Source organism: Camelina sativa, chromosome 8 (assembly GCF_030686135.1).
Source record: "Camelina sativa cultivar CO46 ecotype springtype chromosome 8, ASM3068613v1".
Classification (NCBI taxonomy): Eukaryota; Viridiplantae; Streptophyta; class Magnoliopsida; order Brassicales; family Brassicaceae; genus Camelina; species Camelina sativa.
In genome coordinates this window covers 24,033,145-24,050,548 of record NC_141887.1, presented here as the reverse complement: position 1 = coordinate 24,050,548, position 17,404 = coordinate 24,033,145, and the positions used below count along the sequence as shown (strand labels likewise).

General features: G+C 37.5%; 4 protein-coding genes, 1 long non-coding RNA gene and 1 other non-coding gene across 18 annotated transcripts; 2 read left to right on the top strand and 4 right to left on the bottom strand.

Annotated features, from left to right (window-relative positions):
• Positions 1-14: 14 nt before the first annotated feature.
• LOC104707776 (RNA-binding protein BRN1) lies at positions 15-3,606 on the bottom strand. 2 transcript variants are annotated; one of them, XM_019228609.2, is made up of 9 exons: positions 2,910-3,606; positions 2,666-2,748; positions 1,901-1,952; positions 1,668-1,793; positions 1,503-1,582; positions 1,232-1,411; positions 809-1,133; positions 583-726; positions 15-486 (listed from the first exon to the last, which is right to left on the bottom strand). In XM_019228609.2, the coding sequence occupies exons 1-9, from the start codon at positions 3,079-3,081 to the stop codon at positions 338-340; spliced, it is 1,311 nt and encodes a 436-aa protein (XP_019084154.2). In that variant the 5' UTR covers positions 3,082-3,606; the 3' UTR covers positions 15-337. The 2 variants fall into 2 exon arrangements, with proteins under 2 accessions (XP_019084154.2, XP_019084155.2); XM_019228610.2 differs by having other exon boundaries at positions 809-1,130.
• Positions 3,607-9,305: 5,699 nt separating this feature from the next.
• LOC104707775 (uncharacterized) lies at positions 9,306-11,635 on the bottom strand. Of its 12 annotated transcripts, none has more exons than XR_015563976.1 (9): positions 11,539-11,635; positions 11,236-11,361; positions 10,925-10,986; positions 10,595-10,831; positions 10,343-10,519; positions 10,189-10,238; positions 9,962-10,110; positions 9,836-9,873; positions 9,306-9,708 (listed from the first exon to the last, which is right to left on the bottom strand). XR_015563976.1 is itself a non-coding variant. In XM_010424198.3 (9 exons), the coding sequence occupies exons 1-9, from the start codon at positions 11,576-11,578 to the stop codon at positions 9,612-9,614; spliced, it is 945 nt and encodes a 314-aa protein (XP_010422500.1). In that variant the 5' UTR covers positions 11,579-11,635; the 3' UTR covers positions 9,306-9,611. The 12 variants fall into 12 exon arrangements, 1 of the variants encoding a protein (XP_010422500.1); XR_015563974.1 differs by having other exon boundaries at positions 9,962-10,094; XR_015563969.1 differs by having other exon boundaries at positions 10,326-10,504.
• A 93-nt stretch (positions 11,636-11,728) lies between these two features.
• LOC104707773 (U1 small nuclear ribonucleoprotein C) lies at positions 11,729-13,651 on the top strand. Its single transcript, XM_010424194.2, has 5 exons — positions 11,729-11,870; positions 11,985-12,027; positions 12,460-12,501; positions 12,577-12,814; positions 13,149-13,651. Exons 1-5 carry the CDS (start codon positions 11,863-11,865, stop codon positions 13,397-13,399), a joined length of 582 nt encoding a protein of 193 aa, XP_010422496.1. The 5' UTR covers positions 11,729-11,862; the 3' UTR covers positions 13,400-13,651.
• LOC147940396 (uncharacterized) lies at positions 12,467-14,399 on the bottom strand. The gene is made up of 6 exons (XR_015563977.1): positions 14,235-14,399; positions 14,049-14,160; positions 13,852-13,918; positions 13,470-13,735; positions 13,141-13,382; positions 12,467-12,841 (listed from the first exon to the last, which is right to left on the bottom strand). It is a non-coding gene; the product is annotated as an uncharacterized LOC147940396 (long non-coding RNA).
• On the bottom strand, positions 14,382-16,884 carry LOC104707774 (uncharacterized). The gene is made up of 4 exons (XM_010424195.3): positions 16,617-16,884; positions 16,217-16,492; positions 14,781-16,123; positions 14,382-14,684 (listed from the first exon to the last, which is right to left on the bottom strand). The coding sequence occupies exons 1-4, from the start codon at positions 16,684-16,686 to the stop codon at positions 14,397-14,399; spliced, it is 1,977 nt and encodes a 658-aa protein (XP_010422497.2). The 5' UTR covers positions 16,687-16,884; the 3' UTR covers positions 14,382-14,396.
• A 63-nt stretch (positions 16,885-16,947) lies between these two features.
• On the top strand, positions 16,948-17,019 carry TRNAP-AGG (transfer RNA proline (anticodon AGG)). The gene has a single exon. It is a non-coding gene; the product is annotated as a tRNA-Pro (tRNA).
• The last annotated feature ends 385 nt before the right edge of the window (positions 17,020-17,404 follow it).

Genomic DNA, 17,404 nt, shown 5'->3' with positions numbered 1-17,404 from the left:
TTAACAAAATGATAGAAGAAAAATTCAATGAATTTAATGTTAATAGATCATAAAATGATTACATGAATGCCAATTGATACACATAAATTACAAATTGTTATTTGCAGAAGAAGAAAAAAAAATGATTAAAAAAAGATGTTCAAGTTTGCAGCTATGAGTTGATGGGACATTTTGACCCACAATGAGATTTGGATTTTATACAGATGCATCCATTCAAGATCGACCCAAATCTTGAACCGGGTCAACCCATTAGCCAGAATGTTTTTGTTTTCTTTTTCTTTCTGTTATGAACTTTTAAGTTGAAGAGAGAAGATGGACTTCAGCGTCTTTTAGCCTTTTAGGAGTTCAAGGAAGGATTACTACTCTGCTGGCCATTGTTATTGTCTCTCTTAAGCTGGACTTTCAATTTCTTACCGCCTAAATGACGACCATTCATCATGTTAATAGCGTTCTGAGCGGCTGCTTGTGAGTCGTAACTAACAAAACCTGCAACCAAAAGCAAACAACAAAAGGAATGGTTTCGTTTCTACCTTCACAATGAACCAGTCTTAAAGAGCAAAAACCAGACAAAAGAGAGCTTACCGAAACATTTGCTTACACCAGTGGCTTTGTCTACAAAAACCTTGGCGCTCAGAACAATACCGAAAGGTTGAAATGCAGCCGCGAGTTCGTGATCACCAAATTCCCGAGGTATGTTATAGATAAACAGATTCGCACCTTCGGGGCCTGAAGAAACCAAAACAACGTTTTCAGGTCTAAAGGAATGAGAGAAGAAAAGATGACAAAGGTAGGTTATGATAACACTAACCTTCGGCTTGAACCACGGAACTCAAACCAATGCCTAAAGGTGTTGTTGACATGCCAGTGTTGCCAATGCCAGGTAATATAGATCCAGGGGAGCTACCTAGAGGGCGAGGACTAACAATTCCTCTGGGATAAGCCAATGGAAAAGGATGAGCTCGTACAGCAGGATAACCAGATCCCATGTAGTTTGCAGGAGGCATAGGAAAGTTTCTACGTGCCAGACGAGGTGGCACGGAGTCAGGTGATGTTCCTTGCAATGCGTTGTTATTGGGAAATGCAGCTTGGTTCTGAATTGGTGGTAGCATGTAACCATAAGTTCCAGGAGGCTGCTACAGAAATAGAAACGAAAATAATTATAAATTACAAGATTGATGAAGACAAATCTTATACAGCTTTGGACTAATGAAGTATTATTAGGGTTGCTTACATGATAACCATATCCATTATATGGTGGAACATAACCCATTGGTAAGGCTCCAAACAATGAGGGATTTGTTGGATCACCATTCCCTAGTCGAGCGATGTGAGATTGAGCCTTTTGAAGTCTTCTTGTGTGTCTTTCTCGTTCTGTGTCTGCCCATTTGACAACTAAAGGAACAGTCGAACCCTAAGAAGAGAAGATGATGAAATTTTTAACACTACACACAAGTCTGTGTTACAAATGGCAAGTTTTAAAACTAGCAAAAAGCATTGAGTACCTCCATTTTATGTTTTCCGTTGATGGATTCCATGGCAGAAACAGCTTGTTCTTTAGTCTCATACTTAAGAAAAGCACAGCCTAACAACAACAACAACCATAAAAAAGGTCAAAACTTGATTAAAGCAATACTAAAAAAAACTAAAGATCGCAGAGATGGATTAACCTTTGCTTGTTTGTTGAGCACCTCTTAAAATCTGTAGATCCCTTATGGTCCCATAGTGGGAGAATAAAGATTGAACTTCAGCTTCAGAGACATTCTTTGGAAGCATACCAACAAAAAGCTTATGTTCTGAATTGCAGATTACAGTAACAAATACAACCATCAATTATGATGTTACAAGGGTCAAAAATAGAGAACAAAATAGCATATACAAGCAGTTGAAATCACTAATATACCTAGCCTTTCCAATTCGCCATCTGCATACTTTACTTGCAATAGACTAGATGCCTGAGCAAACATGAAAAATAGTTAGTCAGAAACAAGCAAGGATCTAAACATCTCGAAAAGGTTATCGACAAAAGACCGAAGAAAAAAATCGAAACACCAAAGTTCAAGATGTTAAAACACACACACACAGAATTCATCCTAATAAAGTCACACTTTCAATGTCGCATATTTTGCCAATATGTTTCAACTTTTAATAAGAAAGAAGTATCAACCTAACACTTTGCTTTAATGTAAGTGTTTCCTCTAGAGTTTTGGCATTGATCACATTTTACCACTGATCGTAGTTTCTTGGGTTTGAAGGTAACATTACAAAACAATGTCATAAAATTCCAACAAAACTTGACTGTCAAATCAAAAGATTAGTAGATTCTGATTCGAGTAAAAGGAAAAAAAAAAAAAAAAAATTGATGTACACCAAAATAGAAAAGAAACGCTTCGTTCAAAACATGTATGCAAATCACAAATTTGCCTATTCTGGAATCAAACAGAAACCAAAACAAATACACACAATGCAGCTCCAAAAATCAGATTAATAATAATTATTTTTTTTCCAGAAAACCTCGAGATTCTAAAACCTGACTTGGAAAAAAATGTTCGATGTGAATGAAATTCAATTATTAAAAAAAAAAATAACTACAGAACATCAATCACATTCAAGCATCTGAATGAAAAAAAAATGTCAGAGAAATAATTATAATAAAAAAAAAGAGTACCCCAGGCAATGTCTTCTTGTTATGGCAAGCATTGACCAACTTATCTGCTTCATCTCTCGATGGACATAGCAAAAAACAACATCCTATCCCCAAAAAAAAACAAAAAAATACAAAAATTAGGGTTTTCGAAATCCAAATAATAATTTCTCGAAGAATCAAACACCACATTCTCGATTTTTTTCTCTTTTAAAAAAAAAAAAGTTTCCAAAAAAGAAAAGAGAGAGAGAGAGAGAGAGAGAGAAACCTCGAGAGGCGCGTGTGATCTTATCCTTGATGATATTGACCTCGTCAACGACAGCGAACTCTTGAAACAATGTTAAGAGCTGAGATTCCGACATATGTTTCGGTATTTGTCCGACGAAAAGCTTTACGCTCTCTTCTTCTTCCCCTCTATTCTCCTCTTTCGCTTCCGCCATCGTTGTCTCCGTCTTCTCTTCTCCTTTCTCTCTCTCTCTCTATTGACAATATGAGGGGTCGTCTCTTCGTCGTCTTCTCTGAGTTTCTCTCTCCCCTCTCTATACCAATATTTTTTTTTTTTGGGGTTTCTAAAAATTTATTTATTTAGCTGAAAGAAGAAGAAAAAAAAAAATCAATTATGGAGGATGAGGGAGAAGGAAGGAAAATGGTGGAAATATGAGAAGTTGGGGAGAATTAAATTAAAAATGTTGACAATAATGGCCCATTCTGTTACGGCTTATTTACGGTATTGCCATTTTACAGCTGTACATATTTTGGCAATGGAGAGAAAAAAAGCTTTTACGATGCGAGGGAACACTTCCGATTGTTTTGTCTCGTTATGGCAATCCCTTCTTTAAATGTCTATTTTACCCTTCCTTTTTACCCGCGTCTTTTATTTGTTTATTTTTTTTTTCTTATAATTCGAAAATGTGTATTTTAGTCAAACTTGTATTTCTGTCAGGTTAATAACATTATAAATTAGTGATGATGATTAGGCTAAGATTTTCAAACCTCTCTTACAATTAGAATCTAAATATAAACTAACAAATGAGGTGTTTGGGACTAAATACATCCCCATCTACTTATAGATTATAAATAATTTAGTAATAGGTTAATAAGTGTGTTCAAAACTAAGTTGCTTTCATATTTTGTGAACTATTTGTTTTTTTGGTTATCAACATATTTTTGATAAATGTCATAACAGAAATGTGAGAAAATAAAAATGAAATATTTAAAAAACTATTTCGTATATAATATACATAAAAATGTAACATAGTTTTTATCAATGTCGTATTCGAACTCGACAAATTCATTTAAAACAACCGTTTCTTTACTTTTGCTTAATAATAATCAAAATATTTCATTTTCTTTTCGTTGGATTCTTTTAGTCGCTAGATTTTACCATTTGTCAGTTACACCCACAATTATTAATTTATAAGAAAAATACTTTTAGCCAAGTGGTTAAAAGTCTGTTTCTCCGGCTTTTTCCATCAAAGTTCAACTCTACTAGATTACGTTACACCGTGCATTATATGAATTGAGTTATGAATCAAGTCTCTTTTTCGTTGGAATTTTTTAGTCGTTAAATTTTGCCATTTGTCATATATATAGCAAATATAAATTTACATGATATCTATGTTTAACCTAGTAGTTATCACCTTAACGGTCCACTTATACAACATATCACACCGAAGTTCGATTCTACTAGATAAAGATATCTTGTATTATATATATTGAATTATGGATTGTATTATATATATGTATTGTATTATATATATTGGAAAATCTGTCAACTACCACAAACACAATCCACAAAATCCATAGCCAAGTCTTGCCAAATATCATCAGGAACAGGTAAAGGCATATAAAGACCAGTGTTCTGCGATTGGCCTTTCGACACTTGACAAATATAACACCTTTTGACAATGGCTCCAGCATCTCTCCTTAAGTGTGGCCAAAAGTATCGCTCCTCTAGGCTAGCGATAGTCTTATCTCTTCCCAAATGCCCACTAAGACCACCCCCATGCAAATCACGGATCAACTTCTCTCTTAGCGATGAGCAAGGGATGCACAATCGATCACCTTTAAACAAATAGCCTTCTCGAATATGAAAATCTGCAGAAGGATGCTTCTCGTTGCATTTGACCAATAGTTCCTTGAATTCAACATCATTCTCATACAACTCCTTCATAAACTCAAATCCCACAATCTCTTGTGTTAGAGTAGCTAGCAATGATGCTCTCCTACTCAAAGCATCAGCCACCTTATTAAGGGCAACTGACTTATGCTGGATTATAAAAGAGAATTTCTGCAGGAAGCTAACCCAACGAGCATGCATTTTGTTAATCACCTTTTGGCTGTGAAGGAACTTCAAAGCTTGGTGGTCAGTGAACAAAATAAACTCTCTCTGAATCAAATAATGCTCCCACTGCCTTAGGGCTCTAAATACTGCATAGAACTCTTGATCATAGGTGCTCCACTTCTGTCGAGCTTCACTCAATTTCTCGCTGAAGAAAGCCACTTGTTGTTTTTCTTGAGACAAGACAACATCTATTCCCATTCCACTAGCATCACATTCAACTTGGAACACTTTATCAAAATCAGGCAATGCTAGAACTGGTGCAGTACATAGCTTTTCCTTGATTAAATCAAAACTTTTTTCTTGCTCGAGACCCCATTGGAACTTTCCTTTCTTCAAGCACTCAGTAATAGGAGAAGTAATAGTACTGAAATCTCTTATAAATCTCATATAGAAGGTAGCAAGACCATGAAAGTTGCGTACATCACTGACTGATTTCGGGACAGGCCAATCCCTAATAGCTTTCACTTTGTCTTCGTCAACATGAATTCCTTCTTCCCCAACAACAAAATCCAAGAAGAGCAACTTATTGGTGTTGAATGTACATTTTTTTCAGATTAATGTACAACTTATTCTCTTCTAAAACCTGCAACACCTGTCTCACATGCTCCAAATGATCTTCCTTTGTTTTACTGTAGATTAGAATATCATCGAAATAAACCACCACAAAACAACCTGTAAACGGACGAAGAATTTGATTCATTAGCCGCATGAAGGTACTAGGGGCGTTTGACAGTCCAAATGGCATCACCAGCCACTCGTACAATCCATCTTTGCTCTTAAAAGTTGTCTTCCATTCATCTCCAGGCCTAATTCGTATATGATGGTATCCACTACGAAGATCAATCTTAGAAAATACCTTAGAACCAGTTAACTCATCAAGCATGTCGTCTAGTCGAGGAATAGGGAAACGATACTTGATAGTTATCTTGTTGATAACTCTACTATCTACACTTATTCGCCATTGAATTCCTTTCTTAGGAACAAGAAGAACTGGCACTGCACAAGGACTCATACTTTCACGAATGAACCCTTTCCTTAACAAATCTTCAATTTGTTCCCTCAAAATCTCATTTTCTTTAGGACTCATACAGTAATGGGGAAGGTTTGGTAAGCTTGATCCTGGAAAAAGGTCAATCTGATGCTGAATGTTGCGCATAGGAGGTAGTTCTTGTGGTAACTCATCCGCAATCAACTCCTTAAAATCCTGTAGAATCTCTAGTATTTCTCTTGGAGTTGTCACTTCTTCTGTTACAACACTCATCAGATCTTTAATGACCACCAGACATATACATTCATATTCTTTTATTGCTTCACCAAGCTCTCTTTCACTATCCGTCAATACCAAGAAATTAGAATTTTTCTTCCCTAAATTCTGATTAAGGTGTAAAACAGGAGCCATAGCAATCTTGTGCCCATTCCATGAAAACATTAACACGTTATCTCTTCCTCGATACGTAACATCATTATCGTACTGCCAAGGACGACCAAGTATGATATGACAAACATCCATGTCAAGAACATCACATAATACCTCTTCTTTGTAATGTTTTCCAATGGAGATCGGAACCCTACAAGACAGTGTTACTCGATATCGAGAGCCTTTACTCACCCATCCTAAAGCATATGGCTTCTCAAGTGGCGTCGTGGGTGACTTCACTTGAGAACAAATTCTTTCGTTGTCCTTCTTCCTTAGATGATAACAAGACCCTTTCAAGTACAATGTTTATCATCTCATTCGACTCTTCTTCAGCAAATTCAACACCCGCATACTCATCATCTTCTTCATGTTCTTCTTCCTCCTCTAGCAAAGCTGTAGTTCTCCTACTCAGACAAACATTTGATTTGTGACCTTGTCCTTGACAGCGGAAACACTTGTCAATGGATGGTCTCGCATATGTGTTACTTTGCTTTTGGATTGGTGCTTTATTCTGCTGAGCATTATTAGAACCAGTGTTCGAACTTCCAGCTCCTTTGTTCCCAAGGTTAGTATCCTTTGTTAATGCACTCTTCTCCTTGTCTCCTATTGATTCAGAATTATTCTGAGGTGAATATCTTCTGAAGGAAGTGAAATTGCGAGGAGATTTCTCAATTAACTCAACTTTCAAAGCTAGACTAGAAGCCTCTTGCACAGTCCATACAGTTTGTAAACCCATCTTCTCTTGTATAGAACTCTTTAACCCACTGATGTATCTTGCCACTTTCTGATTTTCTATCTCTTCAAGATCATTACGCTCAGAAAATCGCAGAAACTCTGCTGTGTACTCTGTCACAGTCTTTTTTCCTTGAACACATTCAATATACATCTTATAGAGAATTTGTTCATAGTCTTCTGGTAAGAACTTGTCCATCATGAATTGTTTCATCCGCCTCCATGTCTTGACTAGCCCTTTTCTTTGTTTTTGCCTCTGAATTACAAGTTTATCCCACCACACAGCAGCAGTACTCTTCAGCCTAATTGCCACCATCTTAACTTGCTTGTTTTCAGGGACACCCATGACCTCAAAGAACCTATCAACGCTTATTTGCCAATCTAGAAAATCTTCAACACCCATAGTTCCATAGAACAATGGAATGTCAGTCTTTACACGGTAGTCATGATTATTGTGTCGATTCCTTTGCTCAACTTCGTCCTCCACAAATTCCTCTTCATCAGAACTTGAACTTTCATTAATAACAGCACGATTGTTGTCTACTCTTGGGATTCCTCTTCCCCTGTTTCTATGCTGATTCTCGTTAAGCCCTTGTTCTCCTTCTCTGTTTCTTTGCTGATTTGCGTTGTTGAAATTGTTTCTGATCTCAGTTGTCAAATTGGTCATCTGATCGGTCAAAGCAGTTAGAGCCGAGGTAATAGCCTCGGTAAGACCCTGAAAGTCTGCTTTGGTCACAGATTGATCCCCCATAGCTGATCAAGCCTTGAAAAAGAGACAGGAGAAAGCCTGCTCTGATACCACTTGACGCAGTCGGAAACTCTAGGATTAGCAAGCAGTCAACCTAGTTAGAAATCAAGTTCTCAAGCGTGAACTTGATTAAGAGAAACTCTGGAAATCCACCAAATTAGAGAAGAAAACTCTTAGCTTTTTTATTAATTAGAATCAAAAACTGTTTTGCTAATAAACTAGACTCTCTCTATATATAGAGAAGAAATCCAAAACACAAAATAGAAAACTCTAAACAGAAATAGAAAACTAACATAAGTAAATATATCAAAGAAAAGTTAAATTCACTAAATTCCTCCTACGTCAAGATCTCCAGTGGTCGTTTGGTGTTCAGGCATCAGATCTTGACCCTTCTCACTCCAGCTGAGGCGGTACTTTACGGATTGGTTTGGTGATGGTTGTCAGGTAAGGTGGGCGGTGCTTCATGGAGGTTTTGGATCTGCAGAAGGTCAGCAGTGGTGGACGGTGCTTCATTGTTATTTCTTTTTTTTTGTAACTGTGTGGACCTATCTTTGTATCCAAAGCTCAACCCATATTTTTAGGAAGACCCGTTTTATAATAAAAATATATCTATTTTTTTTTTTAAAAAAAAAAAAAAAAAAAAAGAAATCCCTTTCTAAAAGTACATTAAGAAAACTGAAAGAGTTGTCAAAAAAAAATGGATAAACACGAAAAGAGTTTGACCATAGGATCTCTCAAAACAATCAACGAAAGAGGAGCACAACTGAAAGGTCACTGTCTAATGGCAAAATGGTCAGATAAAAGATAGAATGGCAAAAAACCGTAAATAAGACGAAAACAGAGGGGCAAACATTAAGCATGACAGACTGTCCCGCCAACGCGACCAAGACAACAAAGACTCGAAGCGCAGCTCCAACTTGCTCCCTTTCTCCAACGCCACAAATTTTTTGTCTTTTTCTTTTATTTATTTTTTTTTTGTTTGGTCAACAAATATTTCTATTTTCAACAAATAGACCCCTGAATTAGTTCAACTTTTATGTTTCGTCCCAACAAGTTTTTCGTAACGTGCATGAATAATTTACGGTCAAAAGACTCGAAGCGTATTCTTCTTGTCTACAACCAACTTCCACTATAACTAATCTCGTAAGAATTGTTTGTTTTGGATAATTGGTTGTTTTTAATATTCAATTATATGAATAAAACAATTTGTAATTCTTCGTGATGGAGACTAGTAGTCTAGTATAATTATTAGAGTGACACACACACACACTTTGTAATATACAAGTGATTTCGACATAACCACTACGTATATTTATTATTTGGATAAATACATTTCAATTCAATGCCTATCCAATCTAATCAAGAAAAAGGCTCACTTACATTACACTCGGATCTAGAAGACAATCATAATAATAGCAAACCATATCAAAAACTTAATTTAATTGAAAAAAATGTTGAATTACATCATATGTTTTCCTATTGTTTGTCATAAAATGAGAGAATAATAGAGAATAAATCGGCAAAATTGTACAACAGATAGAAAATTCTGAAAGGTCTAAATATTGTATCCAATCTAAACAAACGCGTATTCAAACACTACCAAATCAATAATGAATAAACATTTTATTAGAAAAATCTCACCTAGTGTGAATTATTTCCACCAAAAAAAAGATGAATGGAGAAGAACTTATCTGGAACTCGGGATAGCTTGGCACGAACCCGTTAGCGACTACATTGTGTGAAGTCCAGCTAGTGATCTTAGCTTCTCGCATAGTATGAACGTGATCATTGTTTGTGGCCCTAGGCGTGCGAAAATCGCAAAGCCTCTGTATCCAGTACAAAAATAACCAAGGAGCGTTATTTAATTTATTTGTGTATTACGAACTAGTACTACTGTATATCATGTATATGAATATATATCCTCAAGAGCAAGAAAGGGTTTCTCTTTCTCACCCTTTGTAAAGTGCTAAAGGTCCTTCTTTGCGAACGACCTGAAGAATCATTACACATTAACGTTCAGCAAAAGCAAACAAGCAATGCCCAGTAAGAATTTATAAAAGAAGGGCTACATCACATTACCTTATAACCGCAATGAAACCCGTTTCTGTAGATTCTGGTGCTTTCGGAACCTTGCTGCAACATCAAGCGGGTTTTGATCATGTCCATGGGCGCGGTTATCAGAGTGCTTACTACACCTGCAACCACACTTGAGCTTCATTCCTCAAGTGCTAGATTGAGTAAGTTTTGGTGCATCAATTGATTTTGTCTGACAAAGAAACAGTAATAAACGGTTGTTAAACTTTTACCACAAATGAAGATGAAACCCTTCTGTTAAAGAACTTTGTTTAACCAGAATCTGCAATAACAATAAACTTTAGAAGCTGGAATGTTAGAAAGCAGCACCTTTATTTGAATCAATAAATGATTGAGAAGCAGAGAATACTAGTCTTAGAATATGACCCGTTTGGCTTCATCATATGTTGCAAGTTGTGAGGCAGTTAGTGCTGCAGCTCTGACCATGGCAGGACCAACTCCTTTCCATAAAGCTCCTATGCCTTCTTTAGAGACTATTTCCCGCACTTCTGAAATGGGAACTGCGTTCGGATTCATCTGCAACCTAACCTAACGAAAGGCAAACTGAAAACTGTCTCAAAAACCAAAAAAGAGATCTAGTACACAGAATCAAAACCGATAATTGAGGTTTCATGTTACCTTCACAACTTCAACAGGGTTGGTTAAAGCTGTAGAAAATGCCCCAGCGAATGCGCCTGATGCTATCTTGACAAAGACATTGGTAGACCCAAATGCCCAATCGAAAGAAATCTTAGTGGGTTCATATAATCCCAACCTGAGACCTCCGTAAAGCACTGATCTAGTGAGAGCAGGAGTCAAACCCAAGTATAACGACCTAGCCCCTTCATTCTTTATTAGTTGAAGAAAGGTTCCAGCCTGAACAAAAACATTTCAAAGAATTCAAACCAAGTGAAATAAACATCTCCAACAACATCAAGAGGAGAAGTTTATTAGCAAGTACATCATTACCATTCCAATTAAATGACCTCTTTGGCCAACATGCTGCATCTGCAATCTTACTTTCAGTACATCTGGGTAACAAAAACGGCGAGAAGAACACGTTTAAGAATAGTATGAAACAAATGCCACATGATACTACCATAGTAGTAGTTAAGCAGAGACTTATACATACACTAACCAACTACATACTGCTACACTATCCAAAGATCACTATCGAAGAACTCTCCTATGCAAATTGATGTGGAGCCAAATGCTTCTAGTTTCCAAAATTGGAGTCATACAAACTTATGAGTGATAGAAGAAGGCATTAAGGATCTAACCGAGAGGATGAGTCACGCCTGTGGCTAACGCGACGGAGACTCCGCTTGTGCCAAAATGAGAAAAAACCTTCGAAAACGGCGGAAGCAGATTCTGATGCTTCTTCGATTCTTCCTTCCCTTCGACAACTACACAAATCTCGGCGACAAAAATCAGTCAAAGTTATCGAAAGATAAATCTCGATTCAAGTGAGAATTGGCGAAATCAATAGCTTCATGTTTGGACTATGCATATATATATATACAAAGCAAAAGATTCGAAGAAGCTGTGGTTGAAATTGCAAACAGCAAAAATACCCGACGAACCTGGGATTGAAGCTACCGGCGGGGAGACATCTCCGATCATTATTAGTTTTTTTCCCTTCGTTTTTTTTTCTCATGTTATTCTTATATGCACGACGTCGCTTTATCAAGGATACTTCTTTGGTTATTATTACCCGTTAGATATGTCGAACGAATCTGGGCCGTTAAATGAAATCATCATCTTTATTTATTTATTAAAATTAGGGCAAAAAAAAAAAAAAAAAATCGACTCTCGTCTCTCTCTCTCTCGCACTTTCTTCTTTTCTTCCGAAAGCTTTCGTCGTCTCTCTCACTTTACTCGCAGGTTTCTTTAGAATCTTCTAAACGATGCCGAGGTATAGGGTTTTGGATTTAGATCTTCAACGTTATATTGATATATAGATACTAATTTCAGTTCGAGATTTAGGTTTTAATTTACTTGTTTGATTTTGATTTTGATTTTTCCGCAGGTATTACTGTGATTACTGCGATACTTATCTCACTCACGATTCTGTAAGTCTGAATCTAAATCTTCTTCTTATTTGTTTCTATTCTTCCGTAGCAATTGAGAAACTTGTAGTAGTCGCTGGTTAATTGAAGTTTCGGTTGTATTGAAATCGATCTCCGGCGGTGTCAGTTAGGTTTCCGATTTGGATTTCAGTTTAAAACCAGTATGCTAATTACATATACTACATATTTATGTTGCAATGGCTTGGCTCAATTAATTGGTGAAGATTATTGATTATTGGGAAACATGATTTTGTGCTTGAAACATTTTTTTCTCCGCATCTTGTTGTCTTTTTTCTCACCATCTTATATTGTAGTTTATCAAAATGTTATCTATGGGTTTTGATGCTTTGGTGTTGATTGAGAATCTAATCATGTTTCAAGGATTGTACATTGTCTTCTCTTATCAGTAAAGTCTTATATTTTGTCTATTTGCAGCCATCAGTGAGGAAGCAGCACAATGCTGGTTACAAACACAAGGTACATAAAGAGTCCATAATTATCTTTTCTGTTGTGTATACATGATATATGTGTTAAGAGTTTGATGAATTTCAGGCGAATGTGAGAATATACTATCAGCAATTCGAGGAACAACAGACCCAAAGTTTGATTGATCAGAGAATTAAGGAACATCTTATTCATGGCCAAGCTGGAGGATATCCCCCACAGGTTGGTGCTGTGTTTAATCAGCATATGCTCGCTAGACCTCGCCCTCCAATGATGCTACCACCTGGAAGTATGCCTATGGGTATGCGACCTCCTGTTCTCCCTAGACCAATGATGCCTGGTCAAGGTAATATCTCTTTACTATAATCATTCCCTGCTTGATGCGCAGATTTACGTTAGAAAGTTAGTAGATAACTTTCATAGTAGTCTTTCGAAAAAGCCTGAAGATATAAAAAGAGTATCATAAAGAACTTCATCCTCATAGGTGCTTTGAGATTCTCGACATAGCACCAAACTTTGTGTTAAATTGTACAGCTGATCAATATGATATTTGATTGTCTCTTGTTTTGCATTTCATGACTCCTCAGGCTCTTACAAAATAGCTTCCATTCATTTAAACCAAGCTTGACCAAACATCTTACAATTAGCTTGAAGTGAAATGTAATATTGTACCTTTGCAGGTTACATGCCGCCTCCAGGAGTACCACAGATGATGGCACCGCCTGGTGCTCCTCTACCTCCACCTCCACAAAACGGTATTCTGAGGCCACCAGGAATGGCTCCCTTACCAGGTCAAGGTGGCGGACCACCTCCTAATTATAATGGACCACCACCACCTCCTCCTCCTTATCATACAAATCCAGCTGCCGCACCAAGTGGTAGCTTCAACAATCCAAACCCCGGTGCTGAATCTCCTGAAAGCAATGAGTAGAGTTAGGTCTGATGAGTCAATTTTCTCTTGCCAAAAATTCTTAGAGCTCTTGTTTCACACAGTATCTTACCTTTTCTAATTCAATTTACATGAAGAGCTTTAGAATTAATGTATGTGAAATGTGTCATTTTTATGTGGGAGATTTTTGTTTCCGTAGAATGTATGTTAGAAAAGATCTTCCTTTCGGTTCTCTTGAAAAACAAGCTGGGTTTTATGACAGATTGAATTAAAAGGCCTCACTACATGCACCAACCAGTAAGATCAGTAAGCGAACGTGTTGCTGTAAACTTTGTGACGCTTTGGTTCCTTATGTGTGCAATTTAGAAGAGACAATGCCTGCAACAACAAAGAACTGTTATGAGATTTGCGTTTGACCCATTTCTACTTTTGTAGTCACACAATGATTATAATTTCAGTATTCGGTGAAATGTGGTACAAGAACACTTCCAAACCTGGCATATTCCAATTTCTGAATCACGATTCCATTCAGCAATAGCTCAGAGGTGTAAACTACAGCTCCTGCATTACAAGGTTTTATGGGAGAGTACAGCTATTAAACCTTGTTTTTTGGGGACAAAAGATTACAAATTAACATAAAAAGTTTTCTTTCCTAATAATTCTGAAAGTGTAAAAGTAGCATAGCTGTTACCTTGATTAATGAACGGAAGACAGACTTCTTGATCGTCTTCACAAGAAAGAATCAATAGATCTTCTGGAAAGTTTTTATCCTCAGCAGCAATTATCTCACTTATCTCCACTACCTGATAAGTAACTCATAACCATTCTAAAGATGTCTATATAACAAAAACTCCTAATCGAAGTGAGTTGTTCTTACCTGCCCTTGAGTCAACTTCACTAAGTCAGCAATCATACCCCTGCTTGGTTTAATGTTGGGAGTGATGCAAACTTTAAACACCTAAGAATAAATGCGAGTTATATGATCGACTTATATGATCCCGGATATTTGTGAAGGATTTTATAAAGCTCTAATAAAGGCTCAAATGAGATAAATTGTGACCTTAAGAAGCGGATGCTGCTTCGCACGGGCCAAAGATGTAAGCATGCAGAACCCGTCTTTTTCCTTTTTGCTATCCCTTAAGATGTAACGCTTCTCATCTATCAAGCATCTTGTTTGTCCACAGCTCTCCAGCCATAAAGGTGTAACAACAGGTTTACCAAGGGCTATGGCTTCCAGCATATTCCTTGTCCGAGAAAATCTATCTGCTATGAAGTGTGTTGAATCTGCTGAGGAAGATGCTGGAGAAATTCCAAGCCGAACCATGATCTATGGAAGGAAAAATGGTATATATTCCTCATAACCAGTACGGTGTATATAGTTACACTATCCAAAATTGATAAAAGGAACGGTAGGAATTAAAACCTTCTTCTGCTGCTTGATTGTCTCATCACCCAGATTCTGGCTGAATAACACTCGAACATATGCCAAGTTTCTTCGTCTCCTTAGGTCTTTCCACACGAAGTCACCTACTTTTCCAGGTCCTCCAAGCCTCGTAGTAAGCTCGTTTTGAAGGAATAACCTAGGAAAATCATCTTTCTTGCACGGGCTTTCATGACTTTGGTCATATATTTTCTGTGGAGATGCATGATTTGCAACATCCACGTCAATGACCCTTGATTGGCAAGAAGAGGCTTGTCTTGTCCCACTTAATGATTCACGTAACCTGCTTGCCAACTTGTTGGTTTCGTTTCTGTCTTTAACTGAACTAGCACCCCAAGATCTCCTTGCTGGGGCGTGATGCCTCTGCATAAGACGCGATCTTTTGCCCCTGGGATGCCTCCATTCACATAATTTACGAAGACATGTCATAGCAGAGACATTTGTTCCGGTTCTCTCTTCCTTGGTGAATTTCCTCTTCTTCTTAGAGTTTCTATCCTTGTGTGGAGCACTAAGCGGACTACTCCAGCTATCTCTTTCAGGTCCACCCTCAATGGTGTCATTGTTCCTGCTAGGAAGATTGCTAACTTGATCCCTCATTTCTGATATCCTCCCAGGAATTGGATCTGATTCACAAGCTTCTTCTGTAGTGCAGGGAGAATACACTAAAGAACTCATTGCTTCAGCAGCAATTTGAGTGTTAATACCAATGTCAATAAAGTCTTCCTCGGGTTCTGAGTGCTCCTTTGATGCCTTATCCTGCAACTGAGCATCATTCTGTGAGACAAACATAATGCCCTGATTCAAACCCGATGCTTGTTCCATCTTGTGAATTTTTGCAGAACTGTTCTGCATAAGTCTTTGTGTAGGATGTGTCGAGACTTTTCTATTCGCACACAGATCCATCTTAACTCCAAGATCATCATCTGCAACATGATCTTCTTTTTTCTTGAAGCATGTAATGTTTGCACGAGTGACCAGAGAGTATTGAGGGTCACTCACATCACACTGGTCACTAGTCCAATCAAAGACACTCATTTTCCTTGTTGGACTTCTGCTCTTAATTCTTTTGGCTAGAGAGTGACATCCTTTTGCAACTGATACAGGAGTTGACTTCTTTCTCCAACTATTTTCCCGTAGATCCACTGGAGACAAATTAAGATCTCTGTCCATCAGAAATTTTTCCACAAACCCAAGGGCATTTTCTTGAGATGCCTCTCCTGGTTCCTGAGAATCCAAAAAATCCAGCCCTGGACCATGACTATCAGCACTAATTCGAGAAGAACCTTGAGCTCCAATCACAGTATCACAAATCGACTCTCGCTTTCCTTAAAGACAGAGATAAAGTAATATGAATCAGAGTTGATACAATACAAAGAAGAAGATAGATGCATCATAACAACACAAAAGTTTAAGTCTACCTATCTGACATTCGTGATCATTGGATCCATCAGACTCCAAAAGCATATCTGCACCTTTGGGGATTCGTTCCCGCAAACATGTTGTTAGCTCATCAGCAGCAAAATCACCCGATCCTCCATCTTCATCCTCACTATCAACCACCATTTCATCGTCACCTACGAGCTCTGTATCATCGTAGAGATTTTGAAATGGGGTTTCAAGCAACGAGCTATCAAGTAATACCATTGCTTCATCAATCGGCTCAGTATCTTCAATTTCCCCCTTAACCTCAAACCCTAAGAAAATCCAGAAACGAAATTCGTACGATAAATCTATTGAAACCTCAAAATCTACGATAATCAAGAAACACAAAACAGAATTCGCAAGGAAAAATAAACGAATCGTAATCTCAAAACTCACTATGATCCGAAGAAGCTGAAGGAGACTGCGAATCGGAGGCGAAAACTTCGGTATCTATAAAATTGACCATCGGAACTCGAAATTTCAAAGCTGTTTACGAAGAAATCGAATTCGCAAGAAGCGCCCAGTTCGTGTACGAATCAGAATCCGAGAAGAAACCCTAGAAGCTCCTCCATTGACGATGACTGGTGTTTTTACTTTTTAGTCGAGCTGATTGGCGGGAGAGAGACGAGTCGAGAGAGCTGTGCCGAGTGGGTTTTCAAAAAGCACGATTCTGAAAATCACTATATTCAGGGATATATTGTTATATGGTGAGAGTACTATCAAAAATGGGCGTTTGGTCTAGTGGTATGATTCTCGCTTAGGGTGCGAGAGGTCCCGAGTTCAATTCTCGGAACGCCCCATCCTTTTTTCTTTTGCTTTTTGCCTTACTTTTCATATTTCTTCGACTGTATTCTTCTCCCTTTAATCTTTTAATTCACCTATATGGCTATATTTCAGCAAAAAAGGAGGAATATATATATATATATTATGGCTTCTTTTCTAGAAGGAAACGAAACTAGCTAAGTTATTCGACACCTCATACTACATGTTACAATTAGTAGAAACTTTGTTACTTTTCTACTCTTTTATATGTGATTGGGCGAAGAATCTTCATGTAAAAAAAACATTAAAGAATGTCACAATTTAAAGAACATATATGTCAAAGATTTGGCAACACAATTTAGGTCTTACCAACAAAAAGATACGTACACGTCTTATTACGTACGTGGAACAACCCATTAGGT